General features: G+C 40.3%; 1 protein-coding gene across 2 annotated transcripts; it reads right to left on the reverse strand.

The window, feature by feature from the left end:
• Positions 1-67: 67 nt before the first annotated feature.
• Positions 68-13,343, reverse strand: cd99l2 (CD99 molecule-like 2). Of its 2 annotated transcripts, XM_028428789.1 has the most exons (10): positions 13,147-13,343; positions 11,567-11,629; positions 10,713-10,769; positions 10,455-10,562; positions 9,051-9,131; positions 7,184-7,252; positions 7,045-7,098; positions 6,838-6,957; positions 5,264-5,329; positions 68-4,637 (listed from the first exon to the last, which is right to left on the reverse strand). In XM_028428789.1, exons 1-10 carry the CDS (start codon positions 13,325-13,327, stop codon positions 4,576-4,578), a joined length of 861 nt encoding a protein of 286 aa, XP_028284590.1. In that variant the 5' UTR covers positions 13,328-13,343; the 3' UTR covers positions 68-4,575. The 2 variants fall into 2 exon arrangements, with proteins under 2 accessions (XP_028284590.1, XP_028284591.1); XM_028428790.1 differs by lacking the exon at positions 9,051-9,131.
• Positions 13,344-13,381: the final 38 nt, after the last annotated feature.

Raw genomic sequence — 13,381 nt, forward strand, 5'->3', positions numbered from 1 at the left:
CTTTGTTAAGTTAAACACAAACACCCCCGTAATGAGCCATATTTGCTTCAATTAAAAAAGTCCAGTCTGTCTTTTATTGTATAGTTTATTTTATTGGTTCATATAAGTAACAATGCCTGCAACATATTGCCAGAGTTATTATAGTGGAATAAGAGAGAAAGCAGAAGTGTCCAACATTCATCTGTCAGAAAGACAGAGTTGGACACTTAGAAGCTACAAGTGTATACAGTATGTAGAGAAAAGCATGCATCAAAGTGTTTGCGTGTATCAGACCAGCCCTCACACATCCAGCCACTTTCAGCTTGGTACTGTGAACAAGATGCTGCTGACTTCCCTGGGATGTGTTTCTGAGTCAGAGGAGGAGGCAGCAGTTCTAGCCGTTACTGAATGGCACATTGATGGTGTATGCTACAGAGCCAGGATAGGGGGCATTGTTTAGGTTTGCAACCAATCCACTAAAGCAAATCCTGATTGAGTGCACTCACACTATATGAAGTCAGATGTGATAAATGACAAATTGTTTTTGAATGTGGAGCTTCATGCATTTGTTTTAGAAAGTAAGCTTCGTAAAATATATTATTGTAAGTATGGTGACAACACTGCTGCCTGTGCCTCCCTGCCTAACATGCATCTGTTCAGTACCCCTAAAATCTGTAGCCACTCCTATCAAACAGTGTAAAAATCAGCTCCTCTGTGCTGGCTGGTCATTCAACTGTGTTGGAAAGTACAGAATTAGATTAATGTGGTGTACAATCTCTGTTCAGTTCAGGCTGGTAGGCAGCTCAAAGCAGTACCAACATCCACAGTAACCTGTAATAACAAGCATTCACACAGTGTGTATCAAAGTAAGCACTGTACAACATTATTAGTAAGATATCAGGTGCATCTCTTTTCAGTCCCTCACACACTCTTCATCTCAACAGCAAACTCATTTGTTGCACTTAAGGGCATTACATTCAGATTTGATTCTTGTTCAGTCCCATTTCAGAAAGCAATCTCAATCAGCACATCATCTTTGGTGCGTTCGTGTTTTTTGCTACAAGCCAAATGTTTTCGCTATAAAACATATTAAAATACATTCAGTGAACAGAAAGGTTTGTAATTTAGTGTTTGATTTGAGTGAAGTTCAGCTCCCAACAGCCTGAGCCCAATCCAACAGCCACACCTTCCTCCACCCACATGAGGTGGAGGCCGTGGCTGCTGCTCCTGCTCAGGTGCAGCAGTAAGGGTGTGTTAGATGAATACTGCGGTGCGTCCCAATAGGACTGTGCAGTGTATAAGGCAAAGAGAGAAGCACCATTTGAATTATAGCTGACAGGGCAGAGATTAGACTTGCACTACTCTAACACAATGAACTCATCAGTTTAAAAGCAACAGTCCCTGAACACAACACTCTCAGGAGGATAACGGCCTTGTTTTTGTAATCTGTGTGAGCTGCTGTGGTGTGTAATGCTGCAGCTGCAGTGATCAAGGACTTCAAGGGAAGGAGTTACACAAAAGGAATTGTGGGTCAAAGCGGCTGCTTTATCAAGGCAACGTGAAGGAGACCAGGGTGTGGTATCTATGGAGGACTGTGCTGCATCCTGTCAGATACACTCTTTTTATTCAAGCAACAAACACAACAGTCTAACTCTACCACAACTCACAGTATTGGATATATTTAAGAACATTATGTAAAAACAGACTTCATACTCATTTAGGCTAAAATCCTTCATCCCCCCTCCGACTGTTCCACCAGGCACCGCTCTGTCGCTGCATTCTTCTCATGCATGTTTACCTGTGCTGTTTAACGTTGTTTACATTGTGTCTGTCCGTCCTTCACATTTCTCGACAACCAGTCATCTGATCTACTCTACAAGTGTATTGCTGAGGCTTGAATGTACAGGCCTCATTTTCTTACTTAATAGTGCCCTCAGCAGGTATTTAAAGTCTGAACACAAATTCACAGTAATTTGAAGCCATCAATTGTTCACATGAACTTTGCCACTAAACACTCCAATGTGGTGCAGTGTTGACTGGATGAGCGGTACTCAAAAAATATGTAAATGTTCATACAGACACGCTCTGAACTGCTGTTTTCAGAATACAGTGAACTTCTGTTGAAGTCTGGTACACACAACATGAACACAGCATCATCTCTGTTTTTTTACCACATGATATCATCTAAACCCTGGCATAAACAGGAAGATGCAGAGAATGACCTCAGACGCAGCCCTAGTCTCTCAGTAAAAGGGTTTTTTTTTTTAGTTCAGCAACATACACACTAAGGGTTGTGTAGCAAAATTGCTGGCTATCCACAACAAGCTCACTTACCAGGAATCCAACTATCTACAAAAAACGTAGTTCAGCCAAGTTAGTAGGAAAAGTCAAGTTAGGTAAAAAGTGTAAAAAGAGAGGGAGAAGAATGTAAACATACACACACACACACACACACACACACACTACAGACTATCGCATATTTACGCTTTGCAGCTAGTACAAACACAAAATGTTAACAGGAGTATGTACAACTATCACAACTGTTCAAATTCTAAAGGTGACTACCAATGTCATCTACAGCTAAAGCAGTTCCACCTTTTAAAATGTAGATCATCTAAACCAGAATGTCAGCTGACTCCAAACGTTAGCCATCCACCATCCCTTCTCTAAAATCCACTACATCAACTCTTTACTTGTTCTCATGGTGCCCACTTTGAGTTCTAGGGACCTTTAGATACTTTGTTAAAGTTGTCAGATTAGTTTGGTGTTTAGATATGGCTGGTGTCACATTAAAGGAATAGATTTGTTTGGAACATGGTGAGAGGGACTATCACACGTCAACACAGTGTCTAACTACATGTAGTCTGTTCAAAAAAGCCAAAAGGGTAAAAGTTTAGCTTTTAGACATTTATGTTTTCTATAATGTAACTAGATTCTGATTTTTATATTGTAAATGTGTGTTTTGTGTTTAAAGTGTTAAAGAGTTGGTGAATTTGTATGTTTTTATCCTGTAAATATTTATTTTTTTTATTACTTTTTAAAATCTGTGACTTTTCCTTTTTTTCATAATTCATCACAATTAAGTGAAGTAAAAATGACCACCATGAGAAAAAGGTCACTTCATCTGCAGACACACACTATTGCTAACACCACAAACAACAGAAGTAACATCTTTCTTTAACAGAAAATCCCCTTACTGGAATCAAACAATACGATATAGCAAGCATCAATGTATCACTACTTTATAAATGCCAGGTATATTTGGCACTGCCATTCAAACCTCTCTCAGTCTGACAGGCCTTTTTACTTGAATAACTTGCGAACTCTCATTGACCACAGTCTGCTACAGAGAAGCTAATGCAATCCTCCAGTATTTTAACATTAGCACTGAAGGTTGTTGAAATATTAGGCTGATTGCACTGTATGATGTCTCAAGCTGTGTGTAAACAGAAATGTTTTTTTGTGCCTTATTGTTTCCACACTGCAAAAAAAAAAAATCAGATTAAGGCAACTTTGTACATTACATCACACTTAAGTATCCAGTTCAGATTTCCTTCACTGCACATCAACAAAAGGATTTATGGGTCAAAAAAGAGAAGCTGAGAACCATAAAAGTCAGGAAAACAGATATTCCTGATTGTAATCCACAAAATCCCTTCATAAAAAAAGAAATGGCATGATTTACAGCTCTAGTTTACATCAAGTGCACTGACTGACTTATCAGTATCCCAAGATGTATTCCATCAGTCAAGTAGCCACAGACCTCTGTGAACTCAGAGCAGCTTCTCACACCAACACACCATCACATTAACGGCCTTCTGTATTTTTTTTTTCCTGTTTTCTTCACTCTGCATGAAGCGCACCCAACGCAACACAGTAAGTCACAGTAAGCTAAGGGTTAGCAATGCCCAAACAGTAAACAATAAATTACTATATACACATACATGTTTTGAAGTACCATGAAGTGTTGGCCAGGTAAACAACAATAAAAAACTGTGTACACGTTTAGCAAAAAGAAGTGGACAGAGCCTCATGGTTTGGAACCAATAAGTAAATGTCTAAAACCTGCATTCTTTCTTATGGACAGCAGGACCTGGATATCTGACCTGGCTTATCAAGCAAGTGAATTCATATCTTATTACATGGGGTTCCAGTGCAGGCCATAGACTATGTGAATAAATGTGACCATTGCCTCTGAGATCTCCTTACCAAAATGACACACTAGTCCCCAAACCAACAGGCGACCACTACTTTTCTCCAATCTGTGACAGGACAACAAGCTACAGCTTCCATGCTACAGTCTGTCCTGTAGCATCATTGTGTGTGTTCGTTTTTACATCCCTGTGGGGACTTTAAATCTATATGCACACTAACTCATGGGGACCCATTTTTAAAATTGGGGACCAAAATTAATATCACTGCTTGAACGATTTGTGGTTTAAAAGTAAGGATTAGATCAGGGATAAGAGGACTCCTGAATGGTGAGTGTAGTGTCCCCATGGGAATAGTGTGTGTTTTTGTTTGTGTGTGTGTTTGTGTAAGTGGTGGTTAGATGGGAGTTATGCATTATGTAGGTGTGTGGTCCTTGTCTGTGTTTTACACAGCATTCTCTTCAGTTGGCGGCTCAGCACTGGCCGGCTCCAGGAGAGTCTGTTGGACTGCAGGAACAAAAGGACACATAGAGTCATGGCAGCAGACTGGTGACACAAACATCTTCAGTGTGTGTTTCTCTGTAGGTTTTCAGAAATACTGAACATTTAAAGATCTCTGCCTAACATGTGAAATGTGTTTTCTAAAGTTTGTACAAACTGCAGAGTTTACAAATCAATGGGTATTTTCCCAAGTTACAGAATTTCCTCTTTCTGTTTTCTGCTGAATCAGGAACGACATTTGTTTTGAGGATTTTTTTTGGCTGCTGGAGTTTGAGTTTGTCATGTTACTGTCCCCCACACACAGTTACTAGAGAAGAAACTGTTGTAAAACAAAGGTATCCCCAATTTGATCCAATCTATCTAAAACCCCTGACAAAATGCAAAAGCAGGTTCACTTGTGAGGAAGACACAGGAAGTCTGCTGATACAACCAGAGGAGACAGACTCCACTGAGCCTTCGTGAGCCTTCAATAATATATAGGTAACACATGGAGACTCATTTAAATGATAACCTTTAGAATAAAACTGATTTCAGATTGATTGTACTAATATGACTGACCTTAGCTCCACCATTTAAAATGAAGTATTTATTTTATGAAGTGTGTGTGTAGTGCAGCAGGAGTGTGTATGTACCTTGAGGTTCTGTAGCAACCACTGCTTCAGGATTCTCAGCCTTCACCATGTCAGTGTTCAGGCTCTCTGTAAGAAGATAACAGTTACCGAGCATTGACAAACACAGCCATGACTGCTACATGCTTCAGGGGAGTGACAGGTCCAAACAAATAACATTATGGCAAAACAGAGCATTATGTTCTGCACATTTAAATTCGTTATCCTGGTTTTAATCTCTGCTCTGATTGGTTGTTTCTAAACCGTTCTCTAACTGGTCGCTTCTCAGCTGTTCTCTAATGGATTGTTTCTGTGCCCTGCTCTGATTTTTTTCTAATTCCTTGTCTGATGTAATTGCTTTTAAGCTCTGCTCTGATTGGTCGACTCAATTGGCCTGCTCCGATTGATTGTGTCTAAACCATTGACAGTAAAAACTATGGACAGAGCTTCCGTGACGTCACCCGTTTGTTTCTGAAGAGCCGTTCTGAGGCTCGGTGGGAGGTTCCAGGACGTTGATGACCGCCGCCATGTTGGCAGCGTCACGTCCGCCAAAACTCCAAATATGGGGGAGCACGAGCGGGGTTTAGGGGGGCGGGCGATTGTGGAAGCAGGAAACTCACGTTGTGATACGTCAACTGTCTGTCACTCAAGCGGCAACGCCCATAATTAGGCGTAATTTTAAGTCAGAATACCATTGAAACGAGTGAGTTGTAAAAAAAATTCACCCCCCCTACAATTGACACTAGAAGAGGACCTATCATCTGAGACCAGAGTGGTTTTTTTGTACCAGGCTGTAAACATGTTTTTTTCTGCTGTGAAGTCGGCCATTTTAACATGGGAGTCTATGGGAAATTACTCGCTTTTGGAGCCAGCCCCCAGCAGTTGCGGCGTGAATTACAAGTTTTGACACTTCCGCATGGGCTTCAACTTTGAGCCCTGAAGGTTGCTGCTTGGTCTAAACCCTGCTCTGGTTGTTTTTAAAGCAGACTCTGATTGGTCGTTTCTGAGACCTTCTCTGATTAGTTGTTTCTCAGCCCTTATGTGATTGGATGTTTCTTAGTCCTACTCTGATTTGGTGTTTCTGAGCCCTGCTCTGACTGATTATTTCAATTCCTACTCTAACTGGTTGCTTTTAAGCCCTGTTCTGATTGGTTGTTTTAAAGACTCATTACAGACTCTGATCTGCATGACTTTTTTCCTCAGAATTCTAAGGAATCCCAGATTTCTGACTTTAGGAAACCTGCTTTTTTGCAGTAGTCCTGAATATCTTTACCTGTGTTAGGTCAGCCTTTAAAGCAATATAGTTATAGTTACAGTTATCATGTCAGTGTGCATAGCTCTTAATTTTTTAATTAATTCTTTTTTTTTTTAACTAACTATAATAAGTAACACATAGTCCTTATACATAGCACGTAATCAACGCAGATAATAGAGTCCTTTTCATGTAGCTAGGAACCATCTTTTTTTTTTTTTAAATTAGCTTGTAACAGTTAATAACAGCAGTAAGTGTTTTAATGAGTATGATGTCTTAAAACTACATAAAGACCTTCCAACAGATGCTGATAGTACAGTGAAGTTCAGGTATAGCAGTGACTTACGTTGTATACTGAAGCAAAACTTCTTTTTCTGGTAGGAAATGTAGCTGCTCACCGCACCCACCAGCGCCATGGCGACAGCACTAACAATCCCTGCAATGGTGCCCACCTCTGCTGTGGTCTCTGGAAACATACACACACAAACACACATTATGCGTAGGGAGCCAGATGCACACACAAACATACACAGTGAAGACACACTACACTCACCAGTGTTATCGTAGTCGTGGTTAATCTCATCATTGCCACCACTTCGACGCCCACCTAGAGAAACAGCATTCACATTGTTCACATTAGATCTCTGCTGTGATCACAAGGTTAAATATGTGAGCGAATGTGCTGATGTTACCTTTGCCACTATCGGGTTTGTATTTGTCATCTTTACTCACATCAATGAGATCATCGTCAGAAAATCCAGCTGGGAGAAGAGACAGATAATCACCACACTGATTGCTGCACTGTTCTGAGCAGCAGAAACAAGACAGACTCCAAACAGACAGCATGTGTGGCAGAGAACAGCATTACTCTGGCCAGTGAGAGTGAGTGGGGTTGATGAACAACAAGGGAAACAAAGAACTCCCTCTTTTTAGAGACTCATTAACTGTAATTCTTCTGTATAAATACACTGAGTGTTAACATATGACTGTCTTTCTTTCTTCTTTCCATTCTGCACAGCTATCAGTTCCATAGAATGTACATGTCAATATGGAGACAACTGTCCTAATGGTGGAGATGCAGTAAATCTTTGTACAGTAATCTTTTTTCTCATCTGTGTTGTCAGTAAAAAACACAAACACTGTAATGCCAAGTCTTTACAAATTTTACAACGCTGCAAGAGAATTAGGGCAACACAGAAGCATGAGGTGGCAGTGGAAGAGAAGCAGAAGATGAGTGGGTAGAAGGCCCCTTTCAGACATAGGATACCTAACATCACTGGCTTTAATAATCTGTTAAGATGACAGCATTCTGTCATTCAGGTACACTCCACTCTGTAAATGTTCCTTCATTCAAGGCCCAATATCCTTTCAGGTTCTTCCATATTTTCATCTGCATGACTTGTTCCTGCCTCTCTGTGACCTCACAATCCCTGTGCTTCTGAAGACAGACAGCTGCTTTCTTTAAATGTGAAATGTCAGCCAAAAGCCTGCACATTGGGCCATTGAAACATGTAAAAACAGGTGTTGGTGTGACCATCACTAGCTGTTAGACCACACCTCAGTAGACCGCACTCTGTGAAAGATGCACCTGTCCCTGAACTGACTGTAGTGCTATACTGTTGAACAGTTCCCAGCTGGGGCTGCATCCTCACGATCCATCCTCTAAAGGATGCAGTCTCTGTAGGTCAGTGCTTCATAGACCTCAGGCATAGCCAATGAAGGAGGCACCAAAGGCTGTTAAATAGAACAGTCTAGTCTGAGGAACACTTCTTGTTTACTGCAATGGCTGTGATGACTGCTTCTGTAAACTATGATTCAAAAGTGGACCCTTCTGCAGTTAAAGTTTTGTGGAGTTTGAAAGTAAAAGATTTTAGCCACAGCTGGCGAGCATTGGAGGATCCACCTAATGCATCTTTTATTAGCAGGATAAAGGACACATTTGTTGTCTGCATTTGAAGGAAACTTTGACAGGGGACAGCCTTGTCACACAGTGGTGATGCAATCATTCAATAAATGCCTCTTTCAAAGGATGCAGGCCCTCAGTTGGAACACAGCTCTCAAAGGCCTTTTTCCCTAAATCATTTCTAGGACTAGTCATAGTTTCCATGTTTACTGAACAGTCAAGATAGGATCTGCAAGTTAGAAGCTTCATTAATACAGAGTGTCATGTTGGAAGTGATGACCAAATGCAGTCACAACTCAAGAAACTCAAGCTCAAGAAACGTGAGCATGCTCTTATTCAGACCTAACACTGATGGGTTTAGGTGCTGTCAGATTACTGTGCTGCATGTCTGAAAGGGGTGGTAGGACCCGAAACAGGAGAATAACGTGATATGGTTTTCAAGTACCAAACAACAAACTGTACACTATGATAAATCTGAGATTAATCCCATAGCTACCATATGCAGAAATTTGTGGCTAAAATTTTATATCTTTAAACCTTTTTTCAGGTTCTACATAGGGCAGTTTTAATTCCACATCTTGATTCATTTAAAGACTAAATAAATGAAGAAAGATTTAAAGAATGTTCCTATTCTTATGGGAGACACTCCCACCCACCTCCCTGCCCCTTGTTCTTTTCCTTCCCAGTTATGTCATTGTTGGGGTCCAAGGCATCAGCCAGGTCCAAGTCACCAGCAGCTGTGGGTTCAAAAGGTCAGTGATCAATGTTAAAGGCAAAATAAAGGCAATACCGGAAGCTAACAAAAGATTAAACAAGCCAGTTAAATACAGATGGTCGAATGTTTGTTTTCATGTTAGTGCGAATGCAACACTTCTTGTCACTCTGGTATTTCACATCAGTGGCAAAAACAAGTGGCAGTCTGTGTGTGTGTCTGTGTATCTTCAAGCACATGATATTTTGTCTTTTCGAGGGCGCTATTTTTAAAGAGTTGATTCATTAATTAATTGTCAGTTAAATCTGAGGACATTAGACTATGGACTGTGGAGTAAATAACTTATTCATGAGGCCTTTCCTGAATCCATCAATGTAAGATATTTACATTTTTATTTCTATTGTGGATAAAATCATCAAGCTTCTGTGTTAAAATGTTAGGACACGCCAAAATACCAATAACTAACTGGTAGTAGTAACTGCTAATTAATAATTCATGATGGATACAGACGTACTGACACTCTCTAGAAATGCAAGTCATGCTAAATGATATCTGTGGAGAATTTGATCTTTCACTTTGTTCTCAGAATCAATGTCCATGACAGACAACAATCTGAAACTTCCTGAAAGCCCTCCAGAATAATCCGTTAATGTTAGGAGAATTAAGAGATGAAGAGAATGTGACATTCTCCGGAGCTGCCTGGACAACCTACATAATTACAGCATTCATCACAGAAAGGTCCTGAGAAGACAGGCATAATCAACCAACTTTGAACATTGCAGTGGTCCTTGAAACTAAGCTTAGAATTGTCCAAAACAGATTCTCCAAAAATAAATCATTTGCACTAAATTTTTTTCTGGAAATCTGCAGTTTTCAGCACAACTAGGAAGCCATGATTAACTCACACGTGCTCAGCAGTCGCATAACAAAAATTCTGTGAGTATTTACTATTCTACTACTAGGCTACTACTGGTGTGCAGAGTAGAATAAAAAAACTAGTTTGTAAAGGTTGTAGAAATGCAAATAGTTAAATATCTATAGAATGTAGAGCTCCTATGTTTTACTATGGTAACACCTTTAGGAATGTGGAAAACTGTTGTGCATACTGACTTCACATAATTTATATTTTTGTAAAAAAATCAAACTTTTATTATTTTTTTTATGACTTCTGACTTACACGTACCAAGATACTGCTACTACTGTTCAGTAAAGTGAACTAAATGCCAAGGAACTGATCAGGAGATTCAACATGAAATCTGAACATAAAACCGAGACAGACCTAATTATAACCTAAAGCAGCTTGCCTCAGGGATACAGCAACGCTCAATCCCACAGGGCATCCTCTTACCTGGCTTGGGCTTGGGCTTGGCTGGGGCTTTGGTGCCTGTTGGGACCTTAGGTGGGGCTTTAGTGGGTTTGATGGTGTCAGTGAAGTTAAGGAAATCAATATTAAGGTCTGTAGAAAACAGAGATGCTGGGCTGAAATCTTAATATTCAATACTGGCTTTATTGTGACACTGCTGTTGTTTTTGTAAGACTGGGCTGCATTGGTATATTATATTATTACATGTAATCAAGATAATTATAGTACACAAAAGAGGGTTACCTCCTCCTGCTCCTCCTGCTGGTGCTGCTGGTGCTGCTGGCTTTGGTGTAGCCAGCCCTGGTGTGCAAGAGAGAGATAAATGATGTGTTATATTTTTATCATACATCAAAGTCATCATTTTACTGCTGTCATTACATAATATTATATTGGTTGTTTTTTAACAATAAGGCCATTCAAATTACATGGTTGTAGAATCATTGGAATTTCAGTGTGTATTTAAAGTTGTTTAAAAGGACATACGTGGTAGTAAAGGATGAGATGAGGTTGAAAATCTATCCTGCAGTAACAGTGGAGGAGGGACTACTACCAGTTTGCCTTAAAGCATACAGCCTAAAATCTAAGAGAGTCTGAGTCCAGTCACCTAACTGCCCCTTCCCCTCTATTTGTTGTCCAAATATGAGGTTAAATAATGCTGAGTCAAAGACCAGATTACGGTATCTGTCCTCTAACCCCTTCAGAAGTCTTTTTTCAATTACTTTTATCATAGAATGATTCCATTTCTGTTGGCACCTGAGAGCAAAGATCCCACCAGTTAGTTTGCCTCAGCAGTGTAGTTTCTGGATGGCCACCACAGCTGCATCCTATTGCAAAGCTAAGCTTGTCTGCTGGCTGCTGTATACCCTGCTTGTATGTGCATATATATTTATGTTGAAAAGACTATTATTGTTGGAAACATTAGCATGCCTCAGTGTCACAGGGTCATTGACTAAAGATCAGTAGGGACCACTTTCACTTTTATGGAAAAATTAAATTCAGACTTGAGACCTGCATGTCACACATCAGATTAAGATCGAGAGGAGCCTGTATGAATCAGGGTTTCGGACATGTCGGGACTGGTGTTTCAGTGTACTCACGTGTTTTACTATCATCATCATCATCCAGAGCATCAGCCAGACTGAGTTCATCCTGACACAGGACTACAGAGAAGACAGGGACAGAGAAAAAAATTCATTGTAGGGCTCAGTTCCAGCTGGTGTTACTGTGTCACACAAACACAAAGGTGGGGCCCAGGGGGGGGCAGCCCATGCCCACAGAGCACTAATTGTGTTTATTTGGTGTGCAGCGCACTGACAAGTCAGTTTTAGGGACACACAAAAAAGTAGCTAACATCAGTCATAAAACACAAACCTGATGATATGATGATATTATATCGCCTGCTATTCTTTTATATACAATATACTGTCTAACGATTGATGGCTTTTGACAAGTATAAAGTTTGCATTATTTTGACAATGCATTTATTAGATCTGCAATTTTGTATTTAAAAAAGTACAAGCAACTTGCCATATAGACATCAATACACTCACTGTAACATCTGTGCTGCAAACCACTGCTACAGCATTGTAAATAATGAAGCTGAAGCACACTCAATGTGATGACATCACAGTACCCAAAAGCAGCTATTTCTTTGTAAAAAATATATATATATATATATATATATATATATATATATATATATATATATATATATATATATATATATATATTTCTAGGGACCTATGTCATGATTCTGTCTATGGACATCAATTTAGCCTTTTTAACCATCAACCCAAACATCCTCCACCCCTAAACTGAACCAACAGACACCTGCACCTGAGAAATGACACCTGTGTAAATTTAAAGTGTGGCTGCTTTGAGTCTACCCAGGTGTCACCAGCTCAACACACCATTTAGCAATGTTGGAATATTGTGGTATATAGATACATACTCACAGAGTCTCTAGTGTGCACATCAAAAATTACATCATTATATTGGTATGGGTAATAGATGGATAGGTGTGTTTGCAGTTTGGAGTCAGACTGATGATGATGTAAGGAGGCTCTTCATGTTCCTTGCAATGTGGGAAGACTATGTGCATACTGGTAACAGCAATTGATCAAATGGAGTTACCAGCAGATTACATAATAGAAACAATCCAGTATCATGCATCCCTAAAATACATTACAAGTGTCAGGAAGCATGTAGGTGAATGAAGAACAGCACTGACCCACAAAAACCACACACCCCTCCCCTCCAACAGGCATCTCAGAGGCTTAAAAATCAAAAGCACACTATACCTGATTCATCCTTACATCGATATCACACACACACATATACATACACACACATATAATGCAGTGGTTTTATCTTTTTTAAATCTATCTATAAGCGATCTGTATGTTATTCATGGTGTCTGTTGGGAGCGGCTGGAAGCCATTAGAATTCATGTCAATACACACATGGCCCGGTAGAGAACCCTGACCTACAATAGATGAGTTCCAATATAAGGAAAATCTGTACCAGCAGGCTGAAGGCAATAGAATTGTGAATGGATGAAATAATTAGCGTCTCTGTGCGGTCCTTCTCTTCTCTCCAACAGTTATGCAGGGCTAAACCAAAGTGTGGCACAAAAGGCAGAACATGTGGATGTGAGGTAAGCAGGACAAAGCCTTACCGTGCACCGGGAGCAGCAGGGCCAGCAGCAGACACAGAGCGTACGGAGAGCGATGAGCCATGACTCCGGTTCCACGGACACGAACAGCCGGACAAAGGCGTTTACCGAGTGTGGAAATAACGGGCCTATTGCTTGCAGTCCTGTCTGAAGCCTGCCGTCCACCCCTGTCTGAAAGCCGCATTGGCGTTCGCCCGCGTTCGGTGACACTCCCACTGAGCACTCCTTCCGGCTTCCT

The sequence above is a fragment of the Parambassis ranga genome, chromosome 18 (genome assembly GCF_900634625.1).
Source record: "Parambassis ranga chromosome 18, fParRan2.1, whole genome shotgun sequence".
In the NCBI taxonomy this organism is placed as follows: Eukaryota; Metazoa; Chordata; class Actinopteri; family Ambassidae; genus Parambassis; species Parambassis ranga.